The 17,749-nt window shown below is 38.0% G+C and overlaps 1 protein-coding gene across 1 annotated transcript in view; it reads left to right on the top strand.

Annotated features, from left to right (window-relative positions):
* Positions 1–17,749, top strand: part of LOC113011429 (contactin-associated protein-like 4) — a 152,533-nt gene that overhangs the window by 24,968 nt on the left and 109,816 nt on the right. The window contains exon 2 of the mRNA XM_026151015.1: positions 15,013–15,123. Within this exon, the coding sequence (XP_026006800.1) occupies positions 15,013–15,123 (111 nt within the window). The remainder of the gene's footprint in view (positions 1–15,012; positions 15,124–17,749) is intronic.

Below are 17,749 nucleotides of genomic sequence, written 5' to 3'. Positions count from 1 at the left end.
TAGCGGTGACAGTGCAGTGAGGTTTTCTGGTCTCTGTGCAGCAGGTTGCAGTGGGTGTGGATGTGATCTTCGCTGCCTTGCTGTTGCAGTGACTGGATCCTGACCTCATTTTACAGGAAACCTGTCCCCCCACAGACTGACAATATTTTCTGCAAGCAGCATCTACTCCAAGCAGTTCTCTAGCTGACCACCGCTGTTGTTTACAGTGATGGCCCTCATAAACCTCTAGAGGAGGAAAAGAAGCTTAACATGGCTTTGTGTTCATGCAGTATTGGTTTAAAACTTTACTATACAGCTTATAGCCAGAAGGAATCCCACCTGAACATGTTGTCTTTTTCTCTGTCACTCTCAGTTTGTGTAGTGTCCCTCTAACAACACTCGCCAACATTCATAGACAGAGCTCAGTTTTATTTACAATATCAAATATCACAGTGTTTTGGAGTCAGCTCTTAAAGAGTAACTTAACACCTGGCAGAGAGTACGATTAGTACTTGGCACTAAGCTCTTCAGATGAAAGTTTCTGGCCTGAGCAGAAATCTGCTCCAAGTATGACTCCTCTCAACCGTGAAAGCACTTTGAATATTAATACCAGTTCTGTCATACCAGATTTAAAGCATGTTGTTGTGCTGACAGAGTGGGTTTTTTTCTCTCTTGGTCAAAAAGTCTGAGCTGCCTATGTTAATTTGATACCAGAGCCAAAGAAAAAGGGGTTGTAGCATTTCCTGTCAATCATTGTTTGTATTTTGTAGTTTATTAAAGATGAGGCTTTATAACCAAAGAACACTGTTCATCTGTTAAGCATCATACAAGTGGCAGCAGCATCCTCTGGGGTTGTTTTGCTGACTGTGGTGCTGGTATATGGGCCAAAGTGGATAGAAGAACGAAGAAGCAGCGCTAATTCTTCATCTTCATTTCAAATCAACAGCTAGATGGTTGAAACTTGTACATAGTTGGGTGTGCTAACATGAAAATGATCCCAAAGATTTAACTGATCTTATCTGTTTTTCTACCCAGAGTAACTATCCAGTCAGAATGATGCCAGAATTATGAGTGTATGTAAACTTCTCACCGGAACTGTATGTGTACCTTCTCTTCAGTTTAATACAATTAAAGGCACTCACGTTGTGCTGCTTAAAATTCCACAAATTTGAAAAACAACAGTGTTTTTGGAAATCATTCACGGCTTACTCCAAAAATCAACATAGTAACCAGTTTCATGTGAACTTCATTAACTATAACTGTGCAAAAGGATTACCTGTGATGAGAGGGTCATAACAAAGTAGATTTAAAATCTTTATTACACCCACTCGGCTTAGCTGTAATGTCAACTAGCTGCACGTTTCCTTTGGTTTGCAAGTGAATTTCAGCACAAAGAAAAATTGTGGTAAGATGACATGAAAAGAGACACTGATGCTGTTCAGTTTTCCAACAGATTTATTTTTATTTCTTTTTTGTGGTGCAGTTATATTATAGTCAGGATAAGCTAGACGTCTTAAAAACACACATCTAATCACACTGGAATACAGGTGGATAAATGGCACCAGAGGAAAAATGACATTTGTGCATTTGATTCCTGAGGTGAAGTGCCCTTTAAGGGGTCTGCACCAACATATATCAATGCAAAAAATTGCCCTTTAAGCATAAAGCAAAATGAAAATCAATAAAATCTAGTTTCATATTACAATACTGCTTCATATTTATGGCTACTGACCCTATGAAAAAAGATAAAAGTTACACTGTGGCACTCATTTACATAAAAATAGTTTGTAGTGTAAGCTCTTCTGCTGGTGCAATGCAGTTTTCAATTTTATGAATCCCCAGTGTCCAATTCAGTGTTTCCTTTTTGAAATAAATTAGATTTGCCATTGCTTGGATGATATGAACATCCCTGCATTTTACTTGAATGACAGAACAATATTACATTTTGTACCATTTCTTTTCCCCGCAGAGACTTGTTGGTCTGCTGCTCTCTATTAATACATATTTTGGGGCAAATATATTAAAATCATTTGCCTATTGCTGCCAGTGAATTAGTGGATTTTTTAAATTAAATATATATCCTCTTGGGGCCATCACTATGATTGGTGTTTCCTGCAGCACTCCTTCTAAATCTGCATATCTCAGGCGTTGTGATTCATGATAAATGTTCTCGGTTTTAGCAGCATATAAACGGACCAAAGTCTTTTTGCAAGTTAAACCTGGCAGTTTCAAGATGAAGGAATTTTAAATGCTGTGGTTCTGTGGCTCGTTGCTGTTTTGATCACTTCATTTGGTTGATGTCTGTCTCCCACACAGCCACCCACATCACTGATCAGTGTGACGAGCCTCAATAAGAAGGATGATTGTTCTCTGCTTTCAAAGGCAGTGTCGGATTGTGTGTGGGCTACTGTATAGCCTTACACACACAGATTGTGTTGCACATAATGAGTTGATTATCTGGTGTTTTCTAGCTGGATAAGGCCAGAATGAATCGGCATTATGCAGGAACCTGTTCGACATCTGGCTAAAGAACTGGAGCTGAAGAACAAATATCCTTGCCATTGCTCACAGCCAGATGAGTTAAAGTGCTGAGCATCTCAGTTTGGTAGCTGTCAGACAGGCAGATGTTTGCAGGGAAGAACACAGGAAGCAAACAAGAGGAAGCCCATCGAAAAGTACTGATTCCTTAAAGCCGATCTAGTACTTTGAAGCATTAAAAACAGTGAGCAAGAAATATAATTCTTTATCTTGTGTTTTCAGTGTCACACAAATATCAAGAAAACTCCAAAACTCTATTACCCTGCAAGGTCATCTTCCTATCACCCTCTGGACCTCTTTCAGGCTTTCCATAGGTCTGTTCTGTCCTCTTATGCTTATGAGTCAGTGATGCACACGTTCTTTCAGTTTGTCAAACAACAACTTAAATTTCATTTTGGGTAAGTGGACAATGGGAAACGAAGATTGTCCAGGTGTTTTTTCTGTGTCAGAGCTCTCATAATGAGTTGATTATCTGGTGTTTTCTAGCTGGATAAGGCCAGAATGAATCGGCATTATGCAGGAACCTGTTCGACATCTGGCTAAAGAACTGGAGCTGAAGAACAAATATCCTTGCCATTGCTCACAGCCAGATGAGTTAAAGTGCTGAGCATCTCAGTTTGGTAGCTGTCAGACAGGCAGATGTTTGCAGGGAAGAACACAGGAAGCAAACAAGAGGAAGCCCATCGAAAAGTACTGATTCCTTAAAGCCGATCTAGTACTTTGAAGCATTAAAAACAGTGAGCAAGAAATATAATTCTTTATCTTGTGTTTTCAGTGTCACACAAATATCAAGAAAACTCCAAAACTCTATTACCCTGCAAGGTCATCTTCCTATCACCCTCTGGACCTCTTTCAGGCTTTCCATAGGTCTGTTCTGTCCTCTTATGCTTATGAGTCAGTGATGCACACGTTCTTTCAGTTTGTCAAACAACAACTTAAATTTCATTTTGGGTAAGTGGACAATGGGAAACGAAGATTGTCCAGGTGTTTTTTCTGTGTCAGAGCTCTCAGAGCACTACATTAGAACTTTAAATCAACAAAATGACCCTAGGGAACATATTCACGCTAGACAACCTCGTGAATCTCCAAAGAATAAAAGAAATAAATAGTTATGTGATGTGTACGTCTGAGTTTGGAAAATCAAAAGTGTTTGACTTAAAACTGCCGGTTAGAACCTCAACACGGGCAACGGTCAGTTTGACAGAAGAGTTGATGTTGTTGAAGTTTAAGGTTAAATGTGTGAGTTCAAAAGGAATTTCTCCAGAGAAATCTGAATATAGCAGGAATCCTGGTCAACAGATACATGACAACAATCCAATTTAAATCTTTTTTCTTGCCTCCCTCTGTCTTTTAAACAAATAAAATATGTGAGGCAGTGGTGTGGTTTTACATCTAAAATTACTGTACAAATTGAGTAATGTCTGAATCAGCAGTAAGATGAACATTGTTTTTATGTCACAATGACTATTTCTTTGTTTTATTCTCTTCTGATAGCACTGTGATAGAAAACAGTCATACAATTTGTATAAACAAATGTAGGTTGTACACTTAAAAATTAGAAAATATAGTCAAGTTCTAATCTAGACAGTGTCGTCAAGTAGTGTGAGTAATGTGTATGTTTTTAAAATTTGATGTTTAAAATTAAAAGCCTATAAACCTACATTTAGTACATTTTTTTGTACATTTTGTCTTTTTTTTCTTTTTATTCTCACTTGTCGATCTGACCTTTTCATTTAATTAACCTATTCCTCCCTTGCGCGCCTGGTCTAAAAAAAACAACTTATGGGGCTATTTTTCAAAACTGCATGGCAAGTTCATTCAACCAATCGAGAAATCATTTACTGTTTTCTCACTAAGGGGATGTTGGATTTGTTGCATTTGATTTATGTTCCAACAAGTTTGGTGACAGTTATTTAATTACTGTAAATTTGTCAGAGTTTCATGGAGTTTTGCAAATCGCTGTCTGGACTGATGTGAATGCATTTTTCCCAAATGTCTTTCATAAAAGTCTAAGGTTATTCACGATACTGTGGACCAATATTCAAGGACTTAAAGGGTTACTTAACTATATAAACTTGGGTAAACTTGAATGATTTAGCAGCCTTAAAGAACCAGGCTTAAAGAAGTAAAGCTAAAGCACGTAATCTAAAAAACATATTGGGCCAAAGGTTTCAATAAATTCTGCAAGTGCAACAACAATAAACTGGACTGAACGAGTGGGAAAAAGTTTAAATAGACTTCAAAACTAAATTAAGTGACACATGGGTATTTAAGTTTCAGATGGAAGACCCCCTATGTCATTGATAAGTAGGGATGGGTATTGATAAGATTTTCACGATTCCGATTCCATTTTCGATTCTGTTTAATGAGTCGATTCTTTATTGATTCTTTTTAAAAAAGGAGAACACTAAGGTCGATTAGCTTAGAACTTTGTTTTATATCTTCTCTTTGAACAAGATAGAAATTTAGGAGTAACATGGCCTTACAAACCCAACAGTGAGATCTTAAGAGGTCCACAGCCTTCAATGGGGTGTCACAGGGTCCCCAGGAAAAAAATTGTAAATGTAAAATAATAAAATAAATATTCTTCTGTAGCAATAACAAAGTATAACATCAATTATTCAGTAGCAATTACACAAGAATATCCAGTAATGTCCCTGCCTACAATTAAACACATTCACTTACCGAAAATCGGGGGCATCTGCTGCGGCAAATGGGTGCAAGCCTTTGACCACAAACTTAGTCACTGCTCGGAGACATTCGTCTATCCTGGCCTGAAAGGAGACGCTACCGGTAGACTGCAGCGAGAATCTGAGCCAGCCAGACTCTGTCTGTCTCATCATGGTCACCTAAACGCACAGTAATGGCAGGTTTTGTAATAAGGCAGATCGCGCTAACATAATATGCACTGCTAGTTGATTATTTACCTGCCGCATTAACGGGAGAGGACGTGCAAACATTACCGCTGCTGCTGGGTTGAGATTCACGAGTCCGGAGTGGAATTAAAAACATGACAGGCCGACTGGAATCGATAAGGGAATCGTTTGCTAAAATGGCAAACAATTCCAAGGAATTGAAACAGTGGGAACCGGTTTTCAACAAGAACTGGTTTTCGATACCCATCCCTATTGATAAGACAGCACAAGATAGAATTAAATATCCTAAATGTCAAAACCATTTGAGCTGATAATGAAATTAAGATCTTTGGTCTATTTGGAGACGATTTTTAAATACCTTCTACCAGTTACAACTCAAAATATAAGATTTTGGGTTATTGTGTGGATGCTTTAAGCATCCACACTATTGAGTTCCTCTTGGGACTTCCGTACACTTTTTGGCACTTAACTACTTCCACAATTTTCAGCCGATTTTCACCGTTCAAATTTTAAAATATTCTGCTATTTCTGCTAATTCCTGCTATGTCTTTTGGTATTTTTCACTATTATACTTTTTAAAATATTAAGCTTAATTTGTCCCATTGAAATGAATGGGAAACTTCTACAATTCTGCTAAAATTTGCTTGTTTCTGAAACTTAACTACTTCCTCATATTTTCACGTAGAACAACCATTCAAACTTTAAAATGTTCTCAAATTATTGGGCTATTCAGGTATGATTCAGCTTTTTCAAATCTTTTACCGTTTTACCTTTATGCCTCTTAAAGTTTTGAGTTGCAAAATTGTGATTTTTCACAAAATACATGCGTTGTTATGGTTGCTATGCACTTGGCTTCCAGTCTGCCACTGAAGGTTTTGCAGTCTTCTCTTCATGTCCGAACAACTTCTTGCTACTTGCTCAATCTTCACTCAACTTCCACAAATTATACATCAAAACGTAGGTATTTTTGCTGGGTTTCCGAAAATGTCACTATCATTGTTGTGGGATTTATAGAATTTTGGCAAATCTCCTCAGACCAACACAAAGTCGCAAAACTCTCCATAGAAAGTCAATAGAGAGCTTGTTCAAAATCACCGCTTGATTTCTGTAATGAGAGGCATATTCGAATCGTCATATCTCCTTAACGAAGCAAAGTTAAGACATAAGGCTTGTCCTGGTATATCTTCAGACACTCCTGACGCTCACAATTCAAGAATTATTTTCTCACCTATTACCGTTCTGAAATGAGTTAGACTTGTTTGAGGGTAGGAAATTCGTCCTTCGCTCAGATTTCTTCAGATTTCAAACTCTGGAAATGAACCACTTTTTTCTCTCGTCATATCTTTTTAATGGATTTCCACAGAGACCTGAAAATTTCCATGATTGTTCACCAAAGCGTGCTGTCTCTTACGGTGAAAGAATGATATTGATACTCCAAATAGATTTAGAGTTAGAAAGCGTTGTTTGAGGGCAAGTCAAGGCAGTTTTTGCTTTGCTCTACTCAGTTATGGTGCATTAGAAGTCAATTATCTTTAATAATTCATATTTTAATGATAAATTGTCAACACTTTAAGATTCCCCCATCTCTTCTGAACAAAACGGTGTAAGAATGACCGTTCTAGCCCCTACGGTTAGGAAATTATGGTCATTTGTTTGAGGGGAGTCGTCATTATGAGAAATAGACTGCAAAAATCCTGTCTCTCTGTGCTGCGTGCACCTGTTTTGGCGGGAAAAAGTGCACAGGCTCTCTGATTGGTGGATTCAAATTCAGCAGCTCCAAGGCTGCTTGACTGAGCTAGAAACTTACTTCTCTGTGTGTGTGTGTGTGTGTGTGTGTGTGTGTGTGTGTGTGTGTGTGTGTGTGTGTGTGTGTGTGTGTGTGTGTGTGTGTGTGTGTGTGAGAGAGAGAGAGAGAGAGAGGAAGCCTTTTTACGGGATGATCTCATTGTAAGATTCAAATTCAATATATTTAGACTGGTTGACTGAATTGGATCTTGTGTGTGTGTCTCTCTGTGCATGTGTGTTTCCTTATGTGTACATATTTGTGATTGTGTGGCTGTTATATATTTTTTTGCTGATTTTTTTTTCATTTAACAAGTATATTTGAGGGACCCTCAGCATGTTCAGCATTTTTTCAGCTGTCCATTTTGCTTTTCCAATTTTTCTGTTTAACTTATTACTATTGTGCTAAGTGGTGTGTGTGTGTGTGTGTGTGTGTGTGTGTGTGTGTGTGTGTGTGTGTGTGTGCGTGTGTGTGTGACAGAGAGAGAGAGAGAGAGAGAGACAGAGAAAGCCTTTTAATGGGATGATCTCATTGTAAGATTCAAATTCAATATATTTAGGCTGAGGAATTCAAATCCACAAATCAGGGCCTACACAGCTTCCCAGGCAGCCAATCATATATGTGGGCTCATGCATTCAAATTTGCATATTGGGGAATTCGTGGCTTCTAAGTCAACAAGTCATCCATGTCATATATCTCTAAAAATTCATATTTTAATGATAAATTGTCAACACTTGAAGATTCCCCAATCACTTCTGAACAAAACGGTGTAAGAATGACCTTTCTAGCCTCTACGGTTAGGAAATTATGGTCATTTGTTTGAGGGAAGTTGTCACTATGAGAAATAGACTGCAATAATCCAGTGTCTCTCTGTGCTGTGTGTGTAAACAGAAGCACCTGTTTTGGCGGGAAAAAGTACACAGCCACTCTGATTGGTGGATTCAAATTCAGCAGCTCCCAGGCTGCTTGACTGAGCTAGAAACTTACTTCTCTCACTCTGTGTGTGTGTGTGTGTGTGTGTGTGTGTGTGTGTGTGTGTGTGTGTGTGTGTGTGTGTGTGTGTGTGTGTGTGACAGAGAGAGAGAGAGAGAGAGACCAACTTTAGGGCAGCATCTCATTGTTGGAAAAACATATAATATATTTAGACTGGTTGACTGGCATAGACCCTCTGTGTGTCTCTCTCTCTGTGCATTTGTGTATACATATTTGATTTTATGTGTAATTGTTGGCTGTTCCTTCTTGTTTTTTAATTTATTTTTATTTCTTTTTTTTCCACATGTGAACAACAATTAGTTTTGAGGGAACTTAACCATATTCTGTTTTTTTTTTCATCTTGTCATTTAACTTTTCCAATATTTCTACTTCAGTTATTGCTATTCTGCTCAATCATAGTATTTGTTCTAAATCATTGTTATTATGCTATATTGTAGTATTTCTGCTAAATCATTGTATTTCTACTATATTATATTTTTCTTTCTAAATATAGCATTTCTGCTATATAATTGTATTTCTGCCAAATTATAATATTTGTGCTAAAACATAGTCTTAATTTAAAATTACAATATTCATAGGTCATCACAGTGTCTCTGGTAAATCACAATATTTCTGCTATGTTGTACTATTTTTCTAAATCATAGTGTTTCTGTAATGTTTAAGTATTTTTGGCTAAATATATTCTTTCTGTTATCTTATACTATTTCTCCTAAATTCTTGTATTTTTGAGAAGTTATCATGTTTCTGGTAAGTTACAATATTTCTGCTAAGTTCTGCTATGCTATTGTATTTCTGCCAAGTATTATGTTTCCTCTAAGATATTGCAGTTCTGCTAAATTATTACATTTTAGCAATGTTCCTTTGCTTCTGCAAAGTTTTTACAATTTCTGCAACTTTTCAGCTTTTTCAGCTACTTTTTGCATACAGCTTCAGCTTTAAGCATCCACACTGCATTTTCGCAGGAAATGCAAATTTTTCTAGTTTCTTTTAGCTTCGCAACATTGAAAAAATAAACCACGCGGCTGAGCTAAAGTAAAACAAAATGCAAAAAAGCTCACTGTGTTGTATTTTTAATGCGTTCTTTCTTTCTCTGTGTATATCCAGGCAGGAGCAGGCTTGAACCCCCTTGGGTCAAACTGGAGGTAGACGTTGTGCGGATTAGTAAAATGAGCATTGATGTTTTCTGCTTGAGGATGATTGTTAGCGCTCTGGAGCAAAAACAACCATCGCTGGAGCCTCATTATCCTGCTTACTGCTACGTGCTTTGAACGGCTAAATAAGTTGGCTCATACTGAGAGGCACTGAACTTTGGGTTTGTGGGGCTTATAGAGCTCTGAAGTGCAAGACCTTCTGTTTGCTGAGGTGATGGATGGAGCTCATCGGTATTCAGGGTCCCCAGCTCAGTCACGGACTCAGTGGGCACTTTCTATTCAGTAAAGAAGTGGACAGTGCAGGTGAATGAGCCACTCTGTCTCTGGTATTAGTCTGTCATTTCAGGGGTGATAAAATGTATTTTCCTTATACCCTCCAGAGATATTTTCAAAATTTCCTTTAATGTTTTTTAATGCGGTCAAACTGACCATTTGTCACATTGGTGCAACGATAAAGTTGGCACTCTATGAATTGATGGATAGTGCAGACGCTGAGTGATGGGTGTCCAGGAGGTTTTTGACTGAACTGAAAGGATATTTCCCATCACTCAGAGTTCAATACATGCTTCCAGTTCTGGTGCTCAAGTTTTTGTTTTATCAAAGGCAAAGAATGCTTCTTTTTTTTGCCAGGAGATATTTCACTTAGCCGAAGATTGAAGAATTATCTTTTCTATGTAAATTTATAATACTTTGATCATGAATAATGTTTTTGTGGTGATCTGAATGCCTAAAAGCATTATTATATTTTTTTTTTTAGTCTAACACCCTTTAATGTGAAGCTTACACAAAGACAGGAGGTGTTTTCAGGAAGGTGCAGCAGTTTAATATTCAGAAAGGCTCTCTGTCCAACACAGCCAGGGTCAGTGTTGAGGTTCGTTGGCTACAGAGGCCAGCAGGTATTCAACATTTAGCTCCATTTTCCTCTGAGCTGTCTGTGTTTGTGCTCCACTAGTCACACTGTCAGGGACATCGGCTTTTAAATGCCACAGCTCCGTCGAGGAAAAGTGGCCCTGTGTTTTAAAACTCCACTGCTCTCTCTCGGCTGTTTCCTCAGCGAGGCTGTGCTCTCACCACACATTATCTCCTCAGGGATTACAGCACTCCGCGTTGGAGAGCCGTCCCTCTCATCTCACCTCTTCAGACTACTGTAATTCACCTGCTTTTCATACTGAGAGCTCCCCCACCACCCACAGTTATAAGTGTCAGTAAGGGCATAGCCTGGAGGAATAAAGACTATCAGGAGGAACTTCAGAGGACAAAAGAGCTGGACGCCTTCTGATGATTGTTGAGTAGCTGGATGGCATTTAAAATGCTAGAATTAAATATGTATGAGCCTCTGCTCCACTCTGGTAACTATAAAGTGCAGTATAACTGTGTTATATGGTCTGATGTTTAATGATAACTGCTGCAACACACTGTACTAAACAGAGTTCAGACTCGGTTAATACCCAATAATTTTACAATCAAATTACAGTGCCACTGAGGCCAAGCTGAAGGCTTTCTAATGTTAACAAGCAGCTGGACCAAATATTCATAGACATTTATCCCTCCACGTGGATATACACTCACCAACCTCTTCATTAGGTACACCTGTTCAACTGCTCGCTGATGCAAATATCTATCAGCCAATCACATGGCAGCATCTCAGTGCATTTAGCTACATAGACATGGTCAAGATGAAGTATTGATGTTCAAACTGGGCATCAGAATGGGAAAGAAACATGATATAAGTGACTTGCATGGTTGTTGGTGACTTACAGGCTGGTCTGAGTATTTCAGAAACTCCTGATCCTCTGGGATTTTCCCACACAATCATCTTTAGAGTTTAAAGAGAATAGTCTGACAAAAAGACAATATCAATTGATCAGCAATTCTCTGCATGAAAATGCCTTGTTGATGCCAGAGATCAGAGGAGACTGCTTTGATCTGATGCGAATAGTGACTCAAATAACCACTCATTGCAATCAAGGTGTGCAGAAGAGCATCTCTGAACGTGCAACACATTTAATCTTGAAGCAGATGAGCTACGGCAGCAGAAGATCATCCTGGGTGCCACTCCTGTCAGCCAAAAACTGGAAAATTAGTCCAGAATTTGCAAGAATTTACTAAAAGTGATCAGTTGAAGACTGGAAAAACAAAACAATCTCTGCTTCGCCGTTCAGATGGTATGGTCAGAATTTGGGTTAAGTGAATAAACGTGCAACCATTCTGCCTTGTATCAAAAGTGCCAACTAAGCATCATTTAAATGCTACAGCCTACCTCAGTATTGTTTCTTAGCTTGTTGATGCCTTTGTTCACATCTTCTGATGGCTGCTTCCAGCAGGATAAAATGCCATATCACAAACCTCAAAATATGTCAAAGTTGTATTCTAATTTTTGCCTCATAACTTTTGCACTGTCCACTTCCTGCTGTGACAAAACAAATTTCCCACGTGTGGGACTAATAAAGGTTATCTTATCTTATCTTATCTTATCTTATCTTATCTTATCTTAAGTGATTTCTTGAACATGAGGTCACTGAGTTCATCGTACTTAAATAACCTCCATAGTCACTAGATCTCAATCCAGTAGAGCACGTCGGGATGCAGTGAAACAGGAGATTCACATTATGGTTGTACAAGCGACAAATTCGCAGCAGTATCAGTCTGGACCAAAGTCTGTGAGTAATGTTTGCAGGACCTTGTTGAATCTCTGCCACAAGGACTTAAACGAGCTCTGAAGCCAAAAGGGGTCCAACCCAGCACTAGCAAGGTGTACCTAATAAACTGACTGTATAATTATAAGCTTTAATTCTTAGCTCCCCAGCTGTATTGTGAAACGTGTCTATCACAGCACTACACAAGAATTAGTATTTATTTGTATGTCTTTGCACACCATCCTTTTTTTTTGTTGTTTCATTTTGTATTAGTTCCTTTAGGAAATATCAGACTTTTAATCTGTGAAATGACTCATTATGTTGAGCTGCTCTTTAACTTTATCTACAAACTGTTGCTGGGTGGATAGCATAGCAAAGTGTACAGATCTTTCTAGCTGAAAGCAGCTTGGAATTAAGGCTGATGATAGTCTTTATATTTTTATTAAATCAAACAAAAATTGTTATGATAGATTTCGATTGAATTTTGAGCAGTAGCTGCCCACTGTATTGCTTTTCACTGTACATTGCAGTGCTTTTGATGTTACAGGCAAATACTCCTTCCTATCCTAAGGAGGATTAAAATAGTATCAGCACATAAAATTGGCAGACAGAAAATGCTACATGCAGGTACTGGATGTGCTGCAGGAGACAGCTAATGCATAAGTAATGGTGAAGAAGCCTTTTGATCAAATATTCTGGGTATATATGTTGTAGTATACTCACCACTCTAAGCACTTTACACTTTACATTGTCACAAACTGTGATGGATATATCAACTGTTGCTTTTGGCACTTAGTATCTTGTCCAGGATCACTTTGACATGAAGTACTGTAGCTTGAGATTGAAGCATTGACCTTCTTATTAGTGGGCAACCCCGACTACCACCTGAGTCACAGCTACCCCTCAGGGTTCCTATGTGAGACCATATTGGAGAAGACTGTTGACTGTTTCTGTATTCTCTTTAACAGAAGTGTAAAACGGTAAATCCTCAACTGACTTGTGGTGTGTTTGGAAGTACAGCTGTTGCTCATTGCATTTGTGTTTGAATCCTCTATCGTGTGTTGCAGTTTGGTTAAAACACCTGCCGAAGATATAGATTTAATAATATAAAAATCCAGTATTTTGAAGCATTCAAATGAGAAAAAAATTACATTTAGACCATTATCTTGAGAGTGAATGCCACATTTGGGCTCTACAGTGTATTTAATTGTGTATCCAAATACTTGGCATCCTCAGTTACTAAATAAATATTCCAGGATTTCAGGGTTCAGTTTGTGAAGCATCGTCAGTGCTTTAAAATTTAAAATCCTGCTCTTTTCTAAACTGATACAAAATTTTCTTTAACTACAGGTAAATAGGCCAATATTGTTGTTGGCTCTAGCTACAAATTTCATTTGAAAAGAGCTGCTGTAAATGGAATGGTATTCCTCTTTGAAATTATCGGGAGGCGGATGAAGACCTTGTGTTGTTGAGATGAAGTGCACTGATGTTGACAGAGTAATCGAAACTAAAGCCTTGCTGTCAGAGTTCTGGGCCCAGATCGGACTGCTGCGTGAATCATAGTAATTGGCTCTTGTCTCAGTGGTGGAGAACAACATCCATTAACGGAGAGGCTTTGGATGGAGGCGGTGATAGTTTGGCTTTAGCTTACAGTTTGCAGCTTGAGAGGAAAACTATGAATATTTATGGGGCTGGTGATCATGAATCCGTGTGTATATCTGTGGGATGTGATTATGCTGTGCAGACCAAAGACAATCAGATACAGTAAAACAAACATTCATTTGTATTCTGCCTTTACAAATGATTTCTCTATGTCATGTAGCTATAATAAATGACAGAGAAAGCTGCTTTAATTTGAACAAAAAAGTGCTTGCTTTCTTTTTTTTGTAGGTTTATTGGAGACTGTGAGAGAGGCTCCAATTAAAATAAGAGTAATTAATGTTAATTACCGCATAATGTTCAATATATTATGTTTTGATTTCAGGGAATCATCCATAAACTAAATATGAGAAACATGTAAAGGTTTCCTCTGACAACACTGAATCATCCCCATCAGCATCCAGCCTATAATGACTCACTCAGGACGCCATTCATCTCCGCAACACGACATGATTGCAACGTTCATTTATCCATTGAGCCAGAATTACACCATTTACTCATCCAACTGGACATTATTACGCTGTTCATTCATCTAATATGGAGCCATTACTGCTGAAAGACCCGTTTCTACCTGGGGAACATTAAACCAGCTCCTGAATGATTAGACTCCTCTCTGACACTCATGTTGTTATATTCACAGGCTCAACACTTTAGTTGTCATTAGCGCCTCTTTAAGACTTTAGAATGAAACAATCAAAAGCTGTCCGAATAAACTTCTTTTATCTTAAAAAAGCTGATCATTTGCAGAGACAACGCTTTTACCTCTCAGCATCAGAGCACTCCCACCCTGCTGTTTATAACATTTCATCAGGTTTTCACTCAGGCTAAGAGATGGAGACTAATCCATTTCCAGCTGTGTCGGGTATTGTGATATTCTCATTGTGCTTTTTGCTGTTGATCTCTACTCTTTGAACCACTCAGCTTTTTTTCAGTCAGATAAAAAGTTTGAATGCTTCCTTCTTCTTTTTTTTCTTGATTTTAAAGCTTAAAAAAAGACATTCCCGCGTCAACCTACTGTTGTGAACTACTTAACTGTGCAGCGAGGAACTGTAGCTGACATTAAGCCTGCAATTCAAAGATAACACATCCACTGCTCCTCTTTGCTTATTAGGGCTAAAACTGGCACTGAAGCCCAGTAACAGATTTCTTGAGCTAAGAGTGCTCTTACTCAGGATGCGTCATAGCTGTGTTCAACTATGCTTACTTCTCTCAGACTTTTAATTTTGTTTTGTTCAGTCTAGGAATATTTTGAGGAGGTTATATCTGTGTGGAGATGTTGAAACAAATGTAATTATAGACCCTCAAAAAGCACAGCAGTGCACATGCTGACATTTACATGTAAATGTCAAAATCTGAAGGACATTCATTATACTTTATGTTTTGATATTTCTCGACAGAGGTGTGTGACAGCGCACTGGTCTCCAATCTGCCGCCATCTTCCTTCCGAAGCTCTTCCCAGCTGTCCAGCAGCCACGCCCCGGGTTTCGCCAAACTCAACAAAAGAGAAGGTGAGGAACAGATTCTGCTACTTCCAAACAAAAGTACCTAACTAGTATTAAAATATATTTGATGATCTGAAACATGTAAGTGTGAGAAATATGCAAAAAATTGATGCAAATAGTGTTTGTGCCTTTGGCATGGTTTGGGGAAAAAATAGGATTATTGATTAACTATTAGTTGGAATGGTGATACGTTCTTTTAATTTGGACCTGAATGTTTTTAACTGGGAAAAAAATGCAAGCTTGAACAACACAGCGTGTTAGTATGTGAGGCTTACAGTAAACAAGAAGGTGCCAGTCTGATCTTAGGGGAAAAAATCTACTTCTGTCATTTGTATCTGAGCAATCTGTAGGAGTACTCTGTCAACACGCTGCACGCTCTATATTAAATGCTAAATTGTTTTAGCATCAATTATAATAGAGCGTGACTCATTAAATCTGAATTTGACTTTCTACTCTGCTTGGTAGTAAAGAAATGAGCAGGCGTTGCAGTGACACTTCAGGCCGTGTATTAAAGACTGTAAGAGCTAATTTTTCATTGTTGCCCTTTGCTGGCATTTGATGTTCAAAAGCCACCCTGCTGTAATGGAACTGACATTTCGTGGTCTTTCATTAACTAGGAGACGCAAAGATGACAGAGACAAGATTTCAAAGACTTGTGAACATTGTGAAAACTCTTAAAACTAATATTAAAAGTAACCTGAGACCATTTTATATTACCCATAAAGAAGATTATACTTACTGCTGATTGATTAAAGGCACTGCATGTTAGGATGTGAAGCAGTTAGAAATAAAAGCTATATTACATAAGACTGTTGACTTGATTTATAATACTACATTAAGTCTCTGATCCAGACTACAGCATATACAGACCTGCACCTTCTCAGAACTATAACTACACAAATATAACTCCTGGTATCTTCATCTACTTGCTGGCACTTACACTTGCTAGCACCTACATAATACCAGCGTGCACAAGCAACCCACAAGCAAGTATCCGCCAGCGTTGTCATTATTTACAAGGATTCAGGATTCATGCAGAGAAGCGCAGCTTAATAGCTACCATTAACTAAAACAACACAAGTTTGTTTTTTGTTTTTTTCAGAGTGTAAATGCACTATCCATTGCATCTGTCTCATTTGATGGCGTTTACACAGTTATCATTAACATGAGCTGAGTTTGCAACTGGAATTGTTTCAGCTGTCTTATATGTTGCACAGTATACGATTGGGTTTTCATTTCCTCGAAATCCAAGTGAAATGTCTTGTTTCCATGTTTTGTAGTTATGTTAAACACTAGTAAAAAGAGAAAACAGAGAAGAGATAGAATGTGCCTCCAGGATTTTATATATTGAGTAATTTCTCACATAAATCCTCTCACTGCTGCCATCAATATCACAGACACTTTGTGCTGTATATTTATGCAGTATATACTGTATATATTAAAAAATCTCAGTGGTACACAGGCATAAATATTCATTTCTGTACTGTGGGAAAAAATCAAGGTTGGAAGACCAAGGCAACTGCAATATTTTTAGCTCAATCGGCCACCGATGATCTTATGCTGTGGTGAAGTGTCTATCGTGCATCTACCCACAGTTTCACTCCTCCTGGAATGATCGGATTTTGGTGAAAGTTTCAGACGGTCACCTGATGGATCTTCATCAAAAGTCTGCCCAAGGTCAAGGTCATGTTTGCTATTCTCTGTGAACTTTAGTTCTTATTAGTTTGTGTAGTACTGCTAACCGATGACAAGAAAACTGGTCACTTTTCTTTTCTACTTCACGTTACAATAACTGATGTGCACCTGTGTTTCAGATGCACCTGATTTTGGGGTCATGTTGAAAATTTGTGGCACGAGTTGTTTGTTGTCATTTTGAATATATAGGTTAAAGATTAAGTCTGAAGAAAAATATGTATAGTTTTATTCCTCAAAATCAGTATTTTTCTTCAAACTCGTGTCCTTACCTTTATCAAGGTTCGGACAGGATCTCACTGAGCATGTGCAGATTCAGGTTTCGGACTCAAGCTTGTTTACTGAAATTAGATTGAAATTTGTAGTCTTACAAAAATATGACAATTGTTAGAATTGCCCCCAGCCGACCCATACATTTTAAATTTGCCACAGAGGAGAGCATTATAGGACAAAATAACTTCCTCAGGCTTCCAGTTCATTAAATTTACATGAATATAAAAACATGATGTTGATGCTATACCCTAGGGCTGGGCGATATGACCCAAAATTCATATCTCGATATTTTTTAGCTGGATGGCGATATAAGATATATATCTCGATTTTTTTTTTTTAAAGCCATAAGTTAAGAACAAAAAGAGAGTTCTTAGTCACACTGTGTCCCAGATGTCACACGGGCACTTTTATTTACATACAGCGTAGATGTATATGAAGAAATTACTCAAAAAAAATTATCAGCATTTATTAAATAATCATGGTCCATAAATAAAAGAAAATGTTGTTTTTGTGCATAACAAAAAGCTCACAATTGTGCAGTCAAAATGTAAACTAATAGACGCTGAGCGTAATAACAAAGAGACAGATTTCACAGCTGCACCACGTCTCTGAACAAGTGCCATTTGTGGTCCTTATACACACACAGTACGCATCACTCCGCGAGGCT

Source organism: Astatotilapia calliptera, chromosome 18 (assembly GCF_900246225.1).
Source record: "Astatotilapia calliptera chromosome 18, fAstCal1.2, whole genome shotgun sequence".
Lineage (NCBI taxonomy): Eukaryota > Metazoa > Chordata > Actinopteri > Cichliformes > Cichlidae > Astatotilapia > Astatotilapia calliptera.
Note: the sequence above shows the minus strand (reverse complement) of the source record. Positions and strands in the feature narration are given on the sequence as shown.